Source organism: Gymnoscopelus microlampas, assembly GCF_963454915.1.
Source record: "Gymnoscopelus microlampas genome assembly, chromosome: 23".
NCBI lineage: Eukaryota > Metazoa > Chordata > Actinopteri > Myctophiformes > Myctophidae > Gymnoscopelus > Gymnoscopelus microlampas.
Window position 1 is genome coordinate 29,445,022 of NC_139960.1, and position 21,660 is coordinate 29,466,681.

The following is a 21,660-nucleotide window of genomic DNA, read 5'->3' on the forward strand; positions in this document are numbered from 1 at the left end:
AACAATGCAAGACAAAGTCCCCTGATGTCGAGTATTACATGAAAGAATGAATGACAGAATGACAGAATGAAAGAATGAAAGAATGAAAGAATGAAAGAATGAATGAATGAATGAAAGAATATAAGGACATTGCTCCTGTTCAAAAAGGCAGGTTCGGTCAAGTCCACCGCTTCCATCTTTGCACGACAGGCTGCCACGATGAATCACGGACACACACCCGAACGAACACATGGATTTGACATAGAATTCGTGTGTAATTAGCCTCCGTGTGTTTAGCCCTACATTCAAGTGGATGTTCGTAATGTAACTGAGGCAACTAGAATGCTCTCTTTTATTTTCCCCACAGCAAAGCCACCCCCCCCCCCCCCCCCCTCCAACACGCACACACCACTTAACCCATTAAGACCTGAAGCCGATTCTACAAATGTCTTCTAAATCCAGTAAACAGTATTCTGCAAAATGCATGTTTCTATATCAGTGGTGCTCAAACTTTTTTATGTCAAGGACCCACAAAATGATATGTATTTGGCCGCCGACCCCCATCTCAAAATGTTTTGTTCCAGGGACCCCCCAGAAGCAAAGGTTTGATTTAAAAAGGTTCGCTTTAAAATAATATATATTCAAAGATGTGCACACATTTTCACGATTTTTCAAAAATAGCAGATCTACAAGCTCGTAGCGCGGCACTCGGTGCCGCGCTACGAGCTTGTATATCTGCTATTTTTGAATTGCCCAAAGTGTAAAATAATGCTTTCTTTTTTGCTCAAATCAAAAAATGATACAGATGCGTTCCAGGTTTTAACGGGTTAAGGAACGTAGCTGACAGGCTGTTGTCATTCAGAGACGATGCGCTCTTTGTCACGCCTTATCTGCCTTCGACAAGCACCAATATTTCACCTTTAGGACGGCGCCCCCAACCACACCCCCCCCACCCGCTACCCCCAGGTCAGAGATTCAAATGTCACTCTTGACAACGTACACAGGCAATAGGCGGGGCACGGGGGCTTTACTAAGCGTTACCGAGGTGACCGAGGAAACAGAGGAGGGGATTGCGGAGCAAGGTTTGCGTGAGGCCCTTGGGCTGGAAAGCACACAGGGATGATGGGGGGGGGGGGACTAGTTTTTTTTATTTTTAGGGGTTTTAGGGGTTTTCTGTGCTCAACAAGGCGTGCATTGACAGAGCTGAACTTATACTGTTATACTAACGTGGCAACTCTGCTAGTTGTCTCCGCCAGGCCGAAGGCATGGCGAGAGAGTATGTTTTACCCTCCGTCCGTCCGTGTGTGTGTGTGTGTGTGTGTGTGTCCGTCTGTCCGTCCGTCCGTGTGTCCGTCCGTCCGTCCGTCCGTCCGTGTGTCCATCCTGTCTGTGTGTTAGCAGCTAATCTCCGGCACCGTTGGCCCAGTCGCTCCGAAACTGTGCACACACACTCCCTGGATGCCAATTCAGAACCTCTGCCCCAATTTTTTTCACATGGGCCTGTTATAGCGCCACCAGGAGGCCGATTTGTGCAAAACCCATTTTTTTTACATTACTCCTACAGATTTTATCCAAACGTCATGCAAATCGGTACACAGTATCTCTATAGTCATGTGATCAACATGGATCTATCCGATTTCCCATATTCCATCCTCATTGCCTATGGTTGGCTTCCAAAGTTTGCAGGATTGGTCCGTTTTGAACAAAAAGCCTCTAACTATGCACGCAGCTTGCGATTTCCGTGAAATTTCACACGCACATTCCCACTAGGCCGAGGAAGAAATGCCACCCTTTTCACATTGGCCTGTTATTGCGCCACCAGCAGGTCACATTAGCAAAACACATTTTTGGAACAAAATGCCTCAAATCATGCATGCAGTGTCTGATTGCCGTGAAAGACCTAAGAATAAATGGCACCCTTTTCACATTGGCCCATTATAGCGCCACCAGGAGGCCAGAATAACGTATCTGACCTGGCGGAGACCTGTGCTCCGAGGAGCACTTTTTCTAGTTCAAGCTGAGGAGGTGCACGTCTCTACCGTCTCTTTACTGTCATACATAAAGCCATAATTCCCGCAAAGAATAAACTTTAAATCATTTAATCTACATTCAACCTTCCTATCTTCCTAGCCATAACACAAACATAACCCCTCAATTTAAGAGTTTGTGTCATTGTAAAATTACAGTGACGCTCACATGATGAATTCTGTCTCTATTACAGTCCAGCTGTCCCTTGTCTAGAAAGCTTTTAATAATAATTAATAAACACGTTTCCAGTGCATTTCCGATCCCGTTGCCTGCGTCATGCTGTGCCGGGGGGGCAGACACTAGCGACTAAAAATAGGGTTTTAGAGGAGTTGTCATTGTGATTATATCAAACACAACGTTTATTCCATTGAAAAGGTTACACTACAGTATGACGTTTTACATTGTAAACGTGTTGTCGTCTTACCGGGCATGATGACGTCAGAGAAGCCCAGTTTCCTGGTGATGGACACGCCCCTGGTGAACAGAACCATGTATTCTCTCCTCAGCTGCTCTATGTCCCCATGGAGGAGCTGGAGGGACACGGCCAGGCCTGAAACACGCACACGCACACGCACACGCACACGCACACGCACACGCACACGCACACGCACACACACACACACACGTGTTCTGGTATTAATAATAGGATGGCATTGATTGATTGAATACTTAATTAGACGTTTGCAGAAAAAAAGCACATGAAAGTACAGTTCAATACAAGGTCAGCTAATAGGAATTAAAAAACCCAAGAAAGCCTTGTTTCCATTGGGGTCCTTTGTACTCAATTCATAGTGAGAAGTGGTAGTGGTGTAAAGTAACTGAGTACATTTACTCAAGTAAAATTTTGAGGTATTTTTTACTTTACTGGAGTATTTCCAATTTCCAATACTTTTACTTCTACTCCACTACATCTCAGAGGCAAATATTGTACTTTGCAGATATAAATAATTATATTATGAAAACATACATTAACCAATTTAGCCCTATTTTATACACAGGCTATTGAAAATAGCCGATCTACAAGCTCACAACGCGTTGTGATGCGACACGTTGTGAGCTTGTAGATATCATTTTAGTACTTTAAGTATATTTTGATGCCGATACCTTTGTACTTTTACTCAAGTAACATTTTGAACACAGGCCTTTTACTTGTAACAGAGTATTTTTATATTGGTGGTATTGCTACATTTACTTAAGTAAAATATCTGAGTTCTTCTTCCACCACTGTAGGATGGGCAGACAAGCAAAAAAAAGGAAGGGGCACACACCAGTATTGCTGAGGTGCTGACCACGGTGAGAATATAGATACAAATCTAAAGATGAGATCACACACTTACAGAATACCTCAGCGCCAAACGTCGGTAGGTATTCTGCATCGTGGCTACAAGTGTGTGACCTCATCTAATTTTGTTATATAAGACAAAATACAATAGTAGGTACCAGAGACTAATACATCATCATATTGATCTTATAGTCTGTTATTAATATTGGCCCCAACAGACTAGTCTTGGAGACTATTTTTAACCCATTAAGACCTGAGGCGATTCTTAAAAATGTTTTCTAAATCCTAACAGTTTTTTGAAAAAAAATCTAAAAAAATAAAAATCTTGACAAAAAATCGTGACATTTAATGTCAAGATTTTTCAAAAATGGCAGATCTACAAGCTCATAGCGCGGCACTCGGTGCCGCGCTATGAGCTTGTAGATCTGCTATTTTTGAATAGCCACAGAAATCTAAAGTGACACAGATGCGTTCCAGGTTAACCACATAATCTATCCTACATTTCCTGCTAGTCCACAAAGAGAACGTGGTCCATTCTGCGTAATAATGTCCCTCCGTTTCTGTCCTCCTTCAGGGCACCCCCGGTCAGCTTGTACAATACATCACTGCGTTCATCTCAAATACTGTGCCGTCCTGTCTTGATCTCTCTGTGAAACCCACTGCAAGCCATCAAAGCAAAGTGTCATCATCGCTATGCAAGCTGGCTGCTTGTGTGCATGTCCTAGACTAGAGTGTTAATGGTCTACGCCTCATTTGGCCAAAATGGAAATGGAGATCTTTATAAATACTTCACCGATAACAACCAGAGTGCTTCACAGGAACAACTTGGTGTGACTAAGAGATTCACTGAAATTGAAAAGCTTAAGTTCCAAAGTACAGTTCCAGTAATTTTTTTTTTTTCTTTTTATCTTTATCTTTGTTATAGTGATGTGATGTTTTTATGCATGCATAATGTAGCACTTTGAGATGTGTTCAAATGTAAAGTCTATTATTATTATTATTATTATTATTAATGATTGGTGCTCTCTTTGATGTCATGAAAGAGGTATACCTACTGCAAACTACACAAGCAACAAACACACACACACACACACACACACACACACACACACACACACACACACACACACACACACACACACACACACACACACACACACACACACAGGAATAAAGAGAATGGGGTGGATAGAGAGAGTCCCGCTAGGTTTTTACTGAGCATACAGTCTATTTCTCTGTCCTTTCATCTGAAGCATGCACGCACGCACGCACACGCACACGCACACACACACACACACACACACACACACACACACACACACACACACACACACACACACACACACACACACTACAATGATCCAAACCAACTTCATTATTATTCCTTCCAATGTTTGACACTCACAGTGAGTACCTCATGTCCTCAGAAAGAGGGGTGGAAAAGAAGAAAACTCTAGCAGCAAAAACAACAACAACAACACAGAGTTGGGTATGGTTGTCACAATACTTTCTGTCACCCTCTTCTTTCATGTGAGGTCACGGTAGAACGACCAAACTGCCCTGACCGACAAACACAACCCTGTCCGTCACATCTGGATTTGGCAAATAATGTGTTAATTTAAATGTCCTGTTATGCTGCGTTTCTACATAGCAGTCCAGCACTGCACCACCTCGCACCAAATATCTCCAGTTTACATAGCACAATATAGGCCTAACTCCTCTAAAATCCACAGCTACAGTATGCATAGCAGATTACGGTTATTGGCACTCCTTTGTAAAGTAGAGGAGATCGTTGCTTCTTGCCTAACAGTGCAATGTAAAGTGGCCAATTGTCCTGTACACCAATGCAAACCAGAGTGTAAAATGGAACCAAATGGATGTTGTTAACCCATTAAGACCTGGAACTGTGTCATTTTTAGATTTGAGCTAAAAAACATTATTTTACACTTTGGGCTATTCAAAAATAGCAGATCTACAAGCTCGTAGCGCGGCACCGAGTGCCGCGCTACGAGCTTGTAGATCTGCTATTTTTGAAAAATCGTGAAAATGTGTGCAAATCTTTGAATATATATATTTTAAAAGCGAACATTTTTAACTCAAATCTTTGCTTCTGGGGGGTCCCTGGAACAACATATTTTGATGGGGGTCCGCGGCCAAATACATATCATTTTGGGGGTTCTTGGCATGAAAAAGATTGAGCACCACTGATATAGAAACATACGTTTTTCAGAAAACTGTTGAGATTTAGGAAACATGTAGAATCGGCTTCAGGTCTCAATGGGTTAAACAAATTTAAGCAAATTGGGGAGAGTAAATACAGTCTTCACTTTAGTCTACCATAACATCATGACCACGGCCAATCACTAGCAAGCAGCGTTACACATCATCCGCTTGGCCCTGTTTGGCCTGCCTCAGTGGGGCCAAAATTGGCACCCTTTTCGGCCCCACTGGGCCCACTTCGGCTCGGGTCCTTGTATATGGAAACAACGGCACAAGCAGGCGATGCGGTGCTGGGCTGCTATGTGGAAAACGCAGCATAAGTGACCCTTACGGGTCCATTTGGTCCCATTTGCACACTCTCAGAGTTACAAATGGATGAATGAAAGTTAAAAGTTAAGGAACATAATGTATAAAACAGAGCAGTGGGTTATTAGGTAGCTCTGGTCCTGTCAGAGACGATGTTTAACCCATTAAGACCTGAGGCCGCGTCTAAAAAAAATCAAAATCCTAAAAAAAAAAAAAAATCGAAAAAAAATATTTAAAAAATAATTTTCGCGATTTTTCAAAAATAGCAGATCTACAAGCTCATAGCGCGGCACTCGGTGCCGCGCTATGAGCTTGTATATCTGCTATTTTTGAATAGCCAAAGACATCTAAAGTGACACAGATGCTTTCCAGGTATCAATGGGTTAACAGCCCCTAGAGAATGTCTCGCTGTCCGTGCTTTAGTGGCTGTACTTAATATACTTTAATTACTCCATGAAGTAAGGACCCTTTTTCTTCTTCTTTATTCATCACAATGAAGTAAGTGATGAAAGATTGTCCTCCACACAGTGTTCTCCGACAAAGTCGGAGAAATGTTACTTTTAGTCCATGCGCTGGATTTCATATTGAGGGAGAAGCAAAACAAACAACAAACATGCATCAAATGATTTGATATTGGGAAATAGAATGTTCTACAGGGAGTAGAACTTTTACATTTGGAGAGTGAATCCCATTGCCACTACAGTGTCTTTAATCACTTGAAATCCATCTCTACGTCTGTGAGTAACTAGTTTCAAGTTTCAAGACAACTGTTCCACAATCAGTGGTGGAAAGTAACTAAGTACATTTACTTAAGTACTGTACTTAAGTACACTTTTGAGGTATTTGTACTTTACTTGAGTATTTCCAAGTTCCAATACTTTTACTTATAAAAATATTGTACTTTTACTCCACTAAAATTATTCAAAAACTTTAGTTACTAGTTACTTTGCAGATATACATTATGATATAATGAAACATACATTAACCACTTTAGCCCTATGTTATACATAGGCTATTTGAAAATAGCCGATCTACAAGCTCACAACGCGTCGCATCGCGACGCGTTGTGAGCTTGTAGATCTGCTATTTTCAAATATTTAGTACTTTTACTTTTGGTACTTTAAGTACATTTTGATGCCAATACTTCTGTACTTTTACTCAAGTAAATTTAGAATTCTGGACTTTTACTTGTAACAGAGTATTTTTATATCGCAGTATCGGTACTTTTACTTAAGTAAAGAATTTGAGTACTTTTTCCACCACTGCACATACATTATATATATATATTAGAATTTCCATGTATGCTCAGCAGCAACCTAGATATGCTTAGACTAATTTGACTTACGGTAGGAAAGATTGTGAGAGTCTCGAAAGACTAACTAAGGTATATTAATTCCAGTCACTAAAGTTCTCCATGGGCTGTAAACACTGGCCCTGACAAGAGCGTTTAGTGAGGTTCACAACCTTAACCCATTCAAGCGGGGAACGCATCTGTGTCATTTTAGATTTCAGCTATAACCATTATTCTATACTTTGGCCATTCAAAAATAGCAGATCTATAAGCTCATAGCGCGGAGCTTGTAGATCTGCTATTTTTGAAAAATCTTGAACATTGTGTGCAAATCTTTTAACACATATATTTTTTAACAACATTTTGAACTCTTAAATCTTTGCTTCTGGAGGTCCCTGGAACAAAATATTTGACAAATGTTCGCTTCAAAAAGTACATATTCAAAGATTTGCACCAATTTTCACGATTTTTCAAAAATAGCCGATCCACAAGCTCGTAGCGCGGCACTCGGTGCCGCGCTACGAGCTTGTAGATCTGCTCTTTTTGAATAGCCAAAGAAATCTTAAAATGACACAGATGCGTTCCCGGTCTTCATGGGTTAACTGACGCACTGGACCACAACTACGTCACATCAACCTAGACTCTTCTCCCTCCTGGGCCCTGCATGGCTCCCAAGCTGTGGAATGACCTCCTCCTCCTCCGACAACTGCTGACTCACTCCCCATGTTCCACCGCAGCCTGAGAAAACTCACCTCTTCAGACACTACCTCACCCTGTGGTTGCCATGTTAAGGACCCCCAAATTAATATCTATTTGGCCCCATCTGCTATACTATATGGCAGGGGTCTCCAACTTTTTTTCAGGTCAAGGACCCCTTAAATTGAGAGAGAGATGTACCCCTACTACTGTACATACATTTTGTTGCAGATAAAACCACTGTAAATGTATGTTATTGTCTCCGCCAGGGGTGGAGAGTATGTTTTCGTCTCCGTCCTTCCGTGTGTCCGTCCGTCTCAGCCAAGCTAACATTGGTCAAGCTTCACGTGACACGTGACAATATGTTGTCACCAATGCTTTTGATTGGCTAGCGAGACGCATGATGACATAGAAACCTATAAATATCAAATGTGCTAATAATTTATATTTTTTGAAGCTAAGCTAACATTGGTCAAGTGACACGTGACAATATGTAATATAAATAGGTAAGACAGGATTAATCAGGAACAGTACTGGCGGAGACCTGTGCTCCGAGGAGCACATTTTCTAGTTTTTTGTCTTTTTGTCTACATTATCTTTTCATTTAAAGGAGTAGTTCACCCAAAAAATGACTTGTTTTCTATCAATTACACACCCAATGAAGCATTTAATTCATGGAGATGTATTTGTTTTTGTTGCATTCCTAAGCCAAAACTTTGATGATCGGTGGAAAGATGCCAATGTATCCTGTAGGAGACTCAAAGAGTCTACTTTGAAAGACAAAACAATCTCCAAGAATTCAATGCTTCATGGGGTGTGTAACTGAGAGAAAAAAATACATTTTATATGTTTTTATATGTACTTTAATATGTTGGATCCATGTTAGTATGTATTTTCCATAGACTGTAAAATGTAAAAAATATGGACAAAGGGAACGGGAACGTCACCCATTAGTTGATATCACCCATAGCTGATCTACAGTACCCACTTCTTTACAAATATTGTAATCATTTGTAATAAAGATGATTCTGAATGTCATTCCTTTTTTGTCACTGCTCAAATTGACTACTAGGCTGCATGTGAGCAAAACCACCCGTCTCTTGTTGATGAAGTCCCCCTGTGTGTGTGTGTGTGTGTGTGTGTGTGTGTGTGTGTGTGTGTGTGTGTGTGTGTGTGTGTGTGTGTGTGTGTGTGTGTGTGTGTGTGTGTGTGTGTGTGTGTGTGTGTGTGCGTGTGTCTGTGTGTGTGTGTGTGTGTGTGTGTGTGTGTGTGTGTGTGTGTGTGTGTGTCTCTCTCTCTCTCTGTTACCAAACATCCATTGTTCTTTGCATCTCTCCCTGGCTAATTGGCTGTTAATGAGGGCCTTCTGGCACACAGCCAGGTCTGCTCAGGATAACCACACAGCGAGACCACGCACGTGCGCACACACACACACACACACACACACACACACACGCGCGCGCACGCAAGCACGCACGCACGCACACAATCATTTGAACCACAATGGTAAAGATCCAAATGGCCACATGGCCACAGAAAGAGGCAAATACAGGATTTACACATCTGTGCACACCAAGACATGAAATGAATAGGGATGCATACACGCGCGCACATGCACACGCACACACACACACACACACACACCTCTCTAAATATGCACGGACCAACACACATGGCTCTTCCTCAGTCCACCGCACTCCACTACTCCATTTTAATTATTCTCCTGACAGTACATTATATTGTGCATTGGGATGTGCATATCTTTCTTTTAATCTTTTCTTCTGACAGTACATATAATGAATTGAGAGCCTCTTATTATGGTGTATGCTATATGCCATAACTCCTGTATGTGGGGGGTGGGGCTTTTATTTATAGTCACAGACTGTAAGAGGAATCGTTTCTACACAATGAACCAGCAATGTATGAAAGCAGACGACCTATGAAACAGACCTTTTTATGTTTTCCCTGTTCTCAAACGCTTACAAAGCACACAGTAGCACTGCCCACTGGGGCCAACCAAAACGTTTCCAGACGAGGTTAAAAGTAGGGCTGGGAAGTAAACCAAAAGTATATCTAAACCAACATTTTTAAAGAGCATTAGAGAGTAGATTAACCTATACAAGTGGGTTCCCAATGCGTGCACAATGCTTGCCAAGCGAAATCCATCAAGACTCTGTTGTTGCTAAGAAACTCAGCAACAACAAAAAAATAATTAAAATTATAAAAAATCTGGGCCAGATTATTATCTATATAATGCATCAATACTAGACAATTTGCCATGCTGGGAGGCACCAAACACGTAAATCGTATTCATGCTAGGAAACAGCAGGACCATTTTTCAAGCAATTGATTTTCCATTATTCCTGTTAATAAGAATATGACTAATAAGAAATAAGAAAACAGTTGAAAAGTAGGAGAGATGGAGAGAGAAAGAAGTAATCTTCTAAGTAGCCTACACTTTGTTGCTGTTAGAAAATGTGTTCAAATACTGCTTGTCATGTAAGAATGTTTCTATGATCAACACAGCAGTAACAGTTCACCATCAACTTAAATGGGGAGAGAGATGAGGAGTGACATGCAACAAAGGCCGTCCAGATCGGGAGTCGAACCCGTGCCGCGCCGCCAGGCCACATTGAGCCTAGGTGCATTATATCACATTATTAATGGTGGTCCTATAGATGGTTGCATGTTTTCACTTCACGCATGAGCAGACCCATTTCCTCTGCAGAAAAATAATTTGTGTCGCCTCCAACTTGTGAATCAGTCATTTAACCACTTAGCATAGTTACATACAAACTAACTACAGTATATTTACAAACGTTAAAGCATTGAACTAATTTATTATGATCACTTCAATAAAAAACACCCAGATAGACTTTGACAACAGCAACCATTTTACGTAGATGCCGCATTGCTGGAGTGCAAAACTCATGTTAGACATGCATATTGTGAAGGTGTGAGTATTTCACGGCCACCTATGACCAATGCTTCTCTGAAGTTGTTTGGGACTGAGCTTAACATTTTGCAACTTAACATAACCTCATCAAGTGCTGCAATTGGGTCATAGGCAGCCTGGAGGACGACAGGTATTTAATGGCTAACTTCCCAGTGTTTGTTTGAGTGAGTGCGTGCGTGCGTGCATGCGTGTTTATGTGTCTGACAAACAGACAAGGGTGGCTGTAAAGTGGACCCTGCTTGGTAATTATTCACTTGCAGTGGAAACAGTGAGTCTCCGATAATCATGTCACTGCATTAATTTGCATATTCTAGTGTCTGCGATGTGTGTGTGTGTGTGTGTGTGTGTGTGTGTGTGTGTGTGTGTGTGTGTGTGTGTGTGTGTGTGTGTGTGTGTGTGTGTGTGTGTGTGTGTGTGTGTGTGTGTGTGTGTGTGTGTGTGTGTGTGTGTGCGTGTGTGTGCGTGCGTGCGTGCGTGCGTGTGTGGGGGGGGGGGGGGGGGGAGAGTGTTTGTAAAGCTGCTAAATTAAAGCAAAGTAAATGTGCATGGAAACAGAACGTTGAAAATTATCCTCTTCGTACAAGTTCTGGGAAAAAAACAAACATTCTCCCCACTCATTAAGGCACACTTGAGCTGCTCTGCCGAACATCAACTAACTTCTAAAATGTAAATAACAACACCCCACAAAAATCTCACCACAGACCACAATGGTGTCCCTTTTCCCCAAAAAAATGTTAACACAGTTTTGAAAAAGCAGATCTATAAGCTCATAACACACGGCATCACAACATGTTGCAAATAGGGCTTAAGTGGTTAAAACTGCAATCATGGCCTGGGCCGCAGCATGGCGGTCCAGGCACCCGATGCTACAATGCCAGCCTGACAGTGACAGCGTGTCGCGGGTCGACTCCCGATCCCGACGACCTTGGCTGTGTGTCACCCCTCCCCCATCTCTCTCCCCATGTTCCTGTCAGCCTACTGTAATCTATCAATAAAGGCAAAAAGCCCAAAAAACATATTTAAAAAAAATAAAAAAATAAACTGCAATCATGAAACATGCGTTATGTACAGATCAGATGCGCACGTTTCTGGGGGGGATGTTACTGTATATGTAGGAAGCAGTAGCCACCACTGCTACATACAAAATAATACAAAATAAAGTCAAATAAAATGATAATACTAAAGTCCCAGATTGCAGCTATAAGCCCCTATCTTCCAGAGCTGAAAAATGTAAAATCTGCCGGGAGGGAATAGCACCAAACTTCCACAAAATATAGGGAATCTACCATCTGTGGTAGTTCTGTGACTTTCACAACTAGCATGAATCACGTTATCCGCACAATTTGATCTATACGAGTTATCCATGTAGCATCGCAGAAACCATGAGTAAGCAAGTGCATTATCTGATAGACTACTAGCCACTTAGCGCTTTTAAACGTCCACGCAGAAAATGTATCGCCATTTCATGGGAATTTCATTTGAGATAAGAGAACACATGACTTATGATTATCAGCTTCGGATGAACACTGTGCCGATCCCTTGCCTTATTTTGCTGAAATAAAATTGGACTTTCTCTCCTGAATTTACAAGCTCATCTATCCATCTTAAGCATGTTGCATCTCTATTCAAAGGTGAGTCTCTCTCTCTCTCTCTCCATCTCTATCTCTATATCTATATCTCTCTCTCTCAGATGGGAATTCAGGCTTGCATGCTGCGGTCTTTTATTGTCGTTCTCATTAACTTGGGAGGCGTTAAGCCATGGCGCCTACTCTAAATGGCTTTGTGTCAGCTGATGTAATTACCGCCACATCCCTCCGCTCTCTTCCAAGAATATTTGGGATTGTTTCATATCTCTCCGAGTTGTGTGTATTCTCCTTCAAGTAATTACGGGTCTTCTTAGTTCAGCGCTGACGCAGGAGATCGCTCTTGAAGATTTCGTCAATCTCCATGTCTTTGTTTGTCTTTGCAAGTGCGTGTGTGTGTGTGTGTGTGTGTGTGTGTGTGTGTGTGTGTGTGTGTGTGTATTGAATGTGCCTCATCCAATTACCACCCCTATCCTGTGCAACGAGCCGCATAGATTATAGAAGAAAAAACACAGAAGATTTAACTCTGAAGTGGTTCAACTCGGCTAATACACAACAAATTAGACACTTCTGTGAGTAAAACAACAGCCTTCAGCAAAGTTCGTAGCGACAACTTTTTCCAAGAGCAAATTTATGCAAATTGACTCGGCTGCAAACTTTTCTTCCCAGAATCTGGGATGACTTGCCTGAAGTTTGCTGTGCTCTGCTGTTACTGGCAACCAGTGGAAAGACCGGCTTATTGTTGCTCCAAATATTCCACAAATAAGCTCCAAGCTTGGTGGTTCTTTTTTTGTCATTGTTGTTAGCAAAACGTGTGTAAACTTGCACAAGCTGAAGTCAAGTGAAGTAGAATATTCCACAAATTGACAACTGTATTACCTCCTCACTTTGCTTGCTCCATAACCAATTATAGCCTATACTTTGTCAAATGAGGAAGAGTGAAAATAGCTGATCTAAAAGCTCACAACGCTTTGCATCATGACCTTGTGGATAATCTATTTTTGTTATTTGCAAAAAATGAAAATGTTTTTGGCTATAATATCAGGCCCAAAATAGGGATGCCATGATTGAATGTTCACATCCTGTGTGTCCAAAATCCACTCTACAGAGCTGATTAACCCATTAAGACCTTGAACTGTGTCATTTTTAGATTTTAGCTAAAAAGCATTATTTTACACTTTGGGCTATTCAAAAATAGCAGATCTACAAGCTCATAGCGCGGCACCGAGTGCCGCGCTATGAGCTTGTAGATCTGCTATTTTTGAAAACTCGTGAAAATGTGTGCAAATCTTTGAATATATATATTTTTAAAGCGAACCGTTTTTAACTCAAGTCTTTGCTTCTGGGGGTCTCTGGAACAAAATATTTTGATGGGGGTCCGCGGCCAAATACATATCATTTTGGGGGTCCTTGACATGAAAAGGTTTGAGCACCACTGATATAGAAACATACGTTTTTCAGAATACTGTTGAGATTTAGGAGACGTGTAGAATCGGCTTCAGGTCTCAATGGGTTAATGTATTTAATGTTGTGCCTGTCCCTCGTGGTTTTTAGGTTGTTGTATTTAGTAGCACATATCTTGTTCTTGGAGCGAACGGTTCCTTGACATTTTTTCTCTGACCTGGAAAGAACTAGATGTTCAACTTCTCTATCGACCTGTTGCCATGGGAAACTGCTGATGCTTCATATGCAGGTGCAGGGTTGTCCCCCCCATCTCAATGCATATCGTTGCTGTTGGTCAGAATCCTTGTATCTACATATCATTTCGATTTTTTATGTTGTCGTTTCTTCAGTAAATGAATGGACGACTTTGTTGTATGAGAGAAACAGTATCAAAAATTGCTCACAATGCGTCACATCGAAACATGTTGTCAGCTTTTAGATCTGCTATTTTCGCTCATTTGATAATTTTTAAAAGTCAAAGTGAAAGTGCGTCTGTGGGTTTTATAAATATGTAATCAATGAAAAGTAATAACAAGAGCTTGTGACTAAATAGTAACACAATAGTTTTTGACATACAGGGTTTCTAACCGACATCAACGATATGCAGGGGCTGCCCTCCCATCTCAATGCGTTGACACACTTGTGCCAAGATTGATCCGACACCCCCAAAATAGGAGCTTCACTCCAGCATCGTAACGCAAATTGGCTGGAAACTTGCCATTGCCCTTGTCAGTATGACATTGTGCTGACTAGCTAAGTTTGTCAGTTTCGCCGAATCTGGGTTTTGCATGGCTGAACACTTCAAAACATTTATGTATTTCCAACCGTGTTCAGTGTTCAATCTACGGAAAGAGTCATAGGAATCACTAGTCTCGTAATTTGAAAGACCTTGGCCAATAAAAGTTTGAATCAAACAATAGCTAAAACTGCCCATTAACTTGCATTATGCTGACATGCAATCGTGGAAGATGATTTTTTTTACTTAGTAAAAGTAGCAATACCACAATGTAGAAACGTAAGAGCCCTGTATTCAAAAAGGTATTTCAAAAGCTTTTGAAAATAGCAGATCTTCTCACAATGCATCACAGCTTGTAGATGGGCTGTTTTCAAATAGCCAAAGTATAAAATGGCTAATGTATGTTTTGCAATAATAATCTGAATCCACAAAGTGACTTAGGTTGTCAAATAACAGTAGTATTGTAAAAAAAAGTACAATATATGCCTCTGAATGTAGTGGAGTAAAAGTATAAAATATTTAAACATTTTACTCAACAGTATTTGAGCAAATGTATTCGGATCTTGGGTTATCATGTGACCACTGCTCAGTTAAGTCCATGACGTCAGTACTATGACATCAGTCATCAACATGATTAGGGCAAAGTTTCAGCCAATCTGGCGTCCAATGACTTCCACCCTAAAAAGTTGTAAAAAGTAGAATATTTTGGTCGAGATCAGCCTCCTGACAGACCCTCTTCCAGACAGGCTCGAGCCCCTCCAGCAGTGGTTTTCAACCCTTTTCATATCAAGGCCCATTATTTATTCGGTATTTGAGCCACGGACCACCGTTTGATGAGATTTAGCTTCTCAAAAACTAAAACTTAAAATATTTTGTTATCATTGGATAATTCCATGCTGTATTGAAGTGGTACTATAGGAGAGATAAAAGGCAAACGTTCATCAACATAACAATTCTTCTACATTCACTAATGGTGTTGACTTCTTGTAAATTAAGTAATGCAGATGTTTACCAATAATTTAACCCTTGAGAGCGTAAAATGAAACCAAATGGACCCGTGAGGGTCCATTTGGTTTCATTTTACACTCTCAAGAGTTAAAGCTCTCAAGAGTTAAAGCTCTCAAGAGTTAAAGCTCTCAAGAGTTAAAGCTCTCAAGAGTTAAAGCTCTCAAGAGTTAAAGATCTAATAAGGGTCCATTTGGTTACCAACTCTCCATCATTTAGCTGGGGACCACCTGGGACCCCCTCAAGGACCACTGGTGGTCCCTGGACCACTGGTTGAGAACCGCTGCCCCTACAGTGCCACGCTGTAAAAAAATGTGAAAGTCAAAATGCGGGTTAAAAGGGAAGCGGGGTGAACAAAACAGGAGCAGAGTCTTACCGCTGTTGGAGCCGGACAGGTTGTATCTGGAGTTGACCTTCCTGATGATGTTCTCATGGATCTGGTACCACTCTGTCTCCGTGTTACACCTGACATAAACACACACACAGTTGGCGGCCCGTCAGCATATTTTCTTTTTTGGACACAACTTGACTTTCTCCAGGGCTCTTGTTTCTCTTAGGTAAGCACACTGCATGCGTCATGTGATCATTTGGAGCAGCGTTTTGGGAAGCACTGTTTCAAAGCAACTCAACTTCCATCACCATTTATTTCACATTACATAAGGTTTACAGGCGTAGAAAAAAGTGGGTGAAATTATCTTTTGTAGTTAAATAGATATTCAGATATTCAAATAGCCCTGATATGAGTAAAATAAAACAGGTCCAATACATCAGGTGTAAGTAGAGTAGATACAGTTATTCACACCCTTTTGTATTATTAATTTCAAGTTTGATATGCATTAGGACCCCCATTTGAATTTAAAAAAAAACGTATCGCCCCCCAATCTACACTGTAAAAGTTTCAATTTAACTGTGTGTACAAATGGATCAAATAGACTGTGGGGGTCGATTTCCATTAGGGTCAATTTGGTTTTATTTAGCTGGGGACCCACTGGAACCCCCCAAGGACCACTGGGGGTCCCCTGACCCCGCATGGAGAACCAGTAATTCAAAGGACACAGGGAAACGTGTCGCCATGTAGGACGCCTTCTAACCCATTAAAACCGGGAAAGCATCTGTGTCATTTTAGATTTGAACCACTTTAACCATTATTTTATACTATAGCTATTCAAAAATTGCAGATCTACAAACTCATAGCGCGGCACAGAGTGCCACGCTATGAGCTTGTAGATCTGCTATTTTTTAAAAATCTTTTTTAAGACAATTTGTGCAATTCTTTGAATATATATATCCTTTTCTAAAATTTTAACTCCATCTTTGCCCCTTGGGTCGTCCCTGGAACAAAATATTTTGAGATAAAATACATATAATTTTGGAGGTCCTTGACATGAAAAAGTTTGAGCACCACTGATTCTAGCAACACACGTTTTTCAGAAAACTAGTTAGGATTTAGAAGACATTTGTAGAATCGACCTCAGGTCTTATGGGGTTAAAAGCCTAAAATACACGGAGCTGAAAACAGCAGGGTGTAGTCGGATTGGAGCGTACTGCACCTAATGTCAGCTGTAATGGGACTTCAGGGAAGCGATAGGGAGGGAGAACTATTGACAAAATCAATGGCTGCTCGGGTCGTCACCTGGAGTCGTTCCATTTCGAGCCTATCAGAGTACAGTTCACTACTAGGGGAAGGGTCGCGGGGCAGTGGTACTTTACATTTATTTCTATTTCCAGTTGTTTTGAGAACTGATTCTCAAATGACTACCTTTTATCCTGCTACCTTTCATGTGTTGTTGACTGGGTTAGATTGTTTTTTTTCTCATAATATTTATAATAATAGGCCTAATAATACTAATAGACATATTTTCTAGATACTCAAAGATGCTTTACAAAAGCAAAACAAATGACTCTATAAAAGAAAGAAAGAAACAAACAAACAAACAAACAAACAAACAAACAAACAAACAAACACACAAACAAACAAACAAACAAACAGACAAAGAAAAAGAATCAAAGAAACAAAGAAACAAAGAAACAAAGAAACAAAGAAACAAAGAAACAAAGAAAAAGGAAAGACACAAAGAAAACAATAAAATAAAGGCTATTATAACTAATGTTTCTGGGTATATTTGTCCATCTGGGACAGTCCAGCTGTAAATTAGGTCAGGCCACTGTGTCGACGGCATCCCTCTGTGTCCTCCAAACAGCAGGGAGAACAGTCCGGTCTGCATGCTATCCTGAGAGAAGTATTATGCTGACCTAGGAGTAGAATTTAAGAACTAAAAAAGTGCCGACAGGCTAGAAAAATGGTGTCACTCTGATCTACCGAAGAAATAGTAGCTTTCGGGGCTTGGCATTGTTCCATGCGGCGTGCTTCCTCCAAATATGGCGATTGTGATTTATACCCAATGTTTTTCTGTCAGGAGAACTACTAACACAGTTACACGTAATTTACACCCTATGGTGTGTGTTTGCAGCATTTGCCCGATAGCAGACAGAGCTGTCATCCTGTTAAACTCAATTTCCATCTTGATCACTTTCAACCTGGTGGGCAATTTTGGGTAGGCCTATTAACACATTTTCGGGGAAAAAAATCAAAATTCGAAAAAAATAGACCTAAAAAACTGTGGTGAGAATGCAAGGATTTCCTGTCAGCCTACTGCCCTGTCCATGAAGGCATAAAAGCCCTAAAAATAAATATTTAAAAAATAAATAAATAAAACAATCTTCCCCTTTGAATGAATGCCTTCGAAGCAGAGTGCTGTTCAGATTTCTAACACATGTGTACTTTAAATACATCTAGAACAGCCCTTAGAGCAGCGTCTATCTTGTCTATTAGCTGTCGCCATTGTTGTTACATTACGATGTTAAGGCTAAAACACAGGCTGCAAATTGCGTGCATCAACACAGCATTACTGTTTATGAACAACCCCCACAAGGTGCTATACTGTACGTGCGCGTTGGAGTTCCTTTCTGCCAGTGTTCTATTTCCAGGGCTCAACACAGCGAGACCTGTGTTTATGCATCCAGGTACTCGTGGGCATGGCAACTTTTCTGCCCCCGCAGCAGATTCCTATTAACCTGTTGTTGTCGCGGTACAGTGGACGAGGAGAGACTGATCGTTGAAATAAAGAGAAATATCCAGAGTTGTGGCAAACAATCAGGTCATTATAAAACCTTCCCAAAAATATAGCGCGCGGAATAGCCTACTATAGGACATAACAAATGGACAGCGGGTCAGACTTACGCGTAAACCTTGAGGTGGTGGTCCTCCTTGGAGTCGACTGTGAGGAGGTCGGCGATGCTGACCACAGCGCAGCCAAACGGCCTCCTGTACTGGACGCTACATACGTTCTTCTTCTCGCCGGCGCCCATCCTCCCTGCACGCACGCACGCACGCACGCACGCGCGCACGCACGCACACACACACACACACACACACACACACACACACACACACACACACACACACACACACACACACACACACACACACAGTTACAATGTTGCCACAAAAAATCCATTTCCATATTAACTCATTCAGTGCCAATGAAATAAAAAAAATAATTGCGAACTGTGCCAGCCAAAAATACATAGTAAAAAAAAAAGTGCTCATGAGCCGAGATACAGCCTTTTTCAGTAATAAGTTAAACAAGAAGTGAATGGAGCAGCAAATCTTCAAATGATGATATCTTGGGTTCCGAAACGTTTTTTTCCGAAAGCGATGTGACGCGTTGTGAGCTTGTAGATTTGCTATTTTAAACATTTTGCCAGCCAAAAATACATAGTAAAAAAAAGTGCTCAGGAGCCGAGATGCAGCCCTTTTCAGTAATAAGTTAAACAAGAAGAGAATGGAGCAGCAAATCTTCAAATGATGATATCTTGGCTTCTGAATGTTGTTGTTTTTTCATATTTTTTCAAAAACACGTCAAACACGCCATTGGCACCCAGCGCCATTGCGGTAAAACACCTGAAACACGTCAATGGCACTCAGTGAGTTAAAAGGCAAAGAGAAAATCCATTAGCTCTCAGTGGAACAACAATCTCGTGTGTCATCTCATACCTATTCGTATGATGTGTACAACGATGTAAACGTCCTTCCTCAGATCACTGCTTCCCAGATCCTAATGAACCACAAAGACAGGACAGAGGGGCATTTTCAGCACGCTTTCATCCAGTGGTGGGAGACCTACTCTACATTTTTATTTAAGTACAATTAACAGCATCATAACGTAGAAAATACTCAACTACTAAATCCATTATTGTCAGTATTGTCATCAACACATACTTAAAAGTAATCATCATGCAGAATGCCTATTTCAGAATATACAGCAGTGGTTCCCACACTTTTTAGCTCAAGACCCGAAAGAGAACTTAAGACGTTTGCCCGGGACCCAGACTAGTGAAAATAGCAGATCTACAAGCTCACAATGCGCTTCTGCAATGCGCTTCTGCTGTGTTGTGAGCTTGTAAATCTGCTATTTTCACTACTTGAAACTAAGAACTATGAAAATAAGACATTTGTCTTATGCATTTAGGGAAACGATTTGATTTTTGCATTTTATTTATGAAATACTTTTGAAAAATGTGGGAATTGTTTTTAATTGACGTAATATATGCATTTTTTAAAGTAGGAAACGAAGAAAAGGAGATATTTGCTCACGACCCATAAAATTTGGTCCGCGACCCAAGGATTGGTCCCGGCCCTTGGAGTGCCTTGCTCAGGGACACTTCAACACAGACTGGGTGGGCCGTGAGTCACACCGGCAATCTTCCGATTCGAAGAAAGCCGCGACTAGGGGTCGGACTAATCGATTTAATTATAAGAGATAATCAAAAATGTTATAAAATAATTGATTAATAATCAATCCCTATTTGGAGCATGTCATAATAGGCAAAACACTTTTTTGATTACTGGCATGATTAATTGAAAAATAAGTGTGTGTGTGTGTGTGTGTGCGCGCGTGTGCGTGTGCGTGTGTGTGCGTGTGTGTGTGAGTCCCGTTCTAGCCTGAGGTGAGCTCATGCTAAGGGTTAACTAAAGAGGACTTTGGGGTGAGGACAATGTTATTACTGCCTGTTACACGGCTTGGTTGAATGCTCCATTCTGATTGGTCAATTACATTGCATTCTGCGGTCTGCTATTAGTCGATAGCGGACGGCCGCTGGGCCTCTGTTTACGTTGCAAAGTTAATTGTAATCCTAAGTAGCCTTGTAATAAAAGTGGGATAATATACAGCTTCGCGTCAGTCCCGCTTCAGCTTAATATTATTCACAATAATGGCCGTCTCACTGTTCATTATTCCGTACGTAATTAGACTGTATGCTACCGCAGCGCATAATGCTGATGGTTTTATCCGGGCCCTAAAGCATCTTTTGCGACTGGAGTCTTTGATATTGTCGCTGGACCTCCATATGTCCAAAAAAACGTGACTTTTCAGGAAATGGAATGCTTCAGAACTAGTGAAAATGGTGACGCGACGTGAGCTTGTTAGATCGGCCATTTTCACTACTTCTGCTTGACACTTTTGTATGACTTTTGTATGACGAAGTATCGCATTAAATGATCAAATTTGTATTTATTTTGTATTATTATTCGTATTATTATTATTTTTTTTTGTATTAATATTATTTTTGTCTTCTTTTCTTTTGTATTTCTGAGAACAAATCGGCCTCTTTTTCTGCCTCGACCCCATCTATAACTAACTATATCCTGTTACTGTCTGTGACGATGCATGTGTATACCCATATCGTTTGATAGTTAACTTATCACTGTCTGACACAGCAGCGGTTCCCATTGGAAGTGCTTGTGTGTGTGTACACAGAGTTTAAGTCTCACCACAAAGAGCGTGCATTGTCTCTCTGTCTTCTCCGGTGACTTGGGGACTCCGCTCTTATTCAGCCTGACAAAGAACCTTTCACTGCAGGAGAGAGAGAGAGAGAGAGAGAGAGAGAGAGAGAGAGAGAGAGAGAGAGAGAGAGAGAGAGAGAGAGAGAGAGAGAGAGAGAGGAGGGGAGGGCGAGCACAGAGATGAGTGTGGTTCGGCGCGATAGGGGGAAAGGTCATTATTAAACAACTGAATCAAATGCATTGTTTGCAGGAGCAGAACAAGAAAGAGATGAACACAAGTGGGACTAAAT

At 41.1% G+C, this 21,660-nt stretch overlaps 1 protein-coding gene across 3 annotated transcripts in view; it reads right to left on the minus strand.

Annotated features, from left to right (window-relative positions):
* Positions 1 to 21,660, minus strand: part of dock4b (dedicator of cytokinesis 4b) — a 315,514-nt gene that overhangs the window by 194,796 nt on the left and 99,058 nt on the right. For all 3 annotated transcript variants that reach the window (XM_084049385.1, XM_084049386.1, XM_084049384.1), the window contains exons 9-13: positions 21,359 to 21,440; positions 19,583 to 19,643; positions 18,767 to 18,899; positions 15,902 to 15,990; positions 2,432 to 2,557 (exon numbers count right to left, since the gene is read on the minus strand). In XM_084049385.1, the coding sequence (XP_083905511.1) occupies positions 2,432 to 2,557; positions 15,902 to 15,990; positions 18,767 to 18,899; positions 19,583 to 19,643; positions 21,359 to 21,440 (491 nt within the window). The remainder of the gene's footprint in view (positions 1 to 2,431; positions 2,558 to 15,901; positions 15,991 to 18,766; positions 18,900 to 19,582; positions 19,644 to 21,358; positions 21,441 to 21,660) is intronic.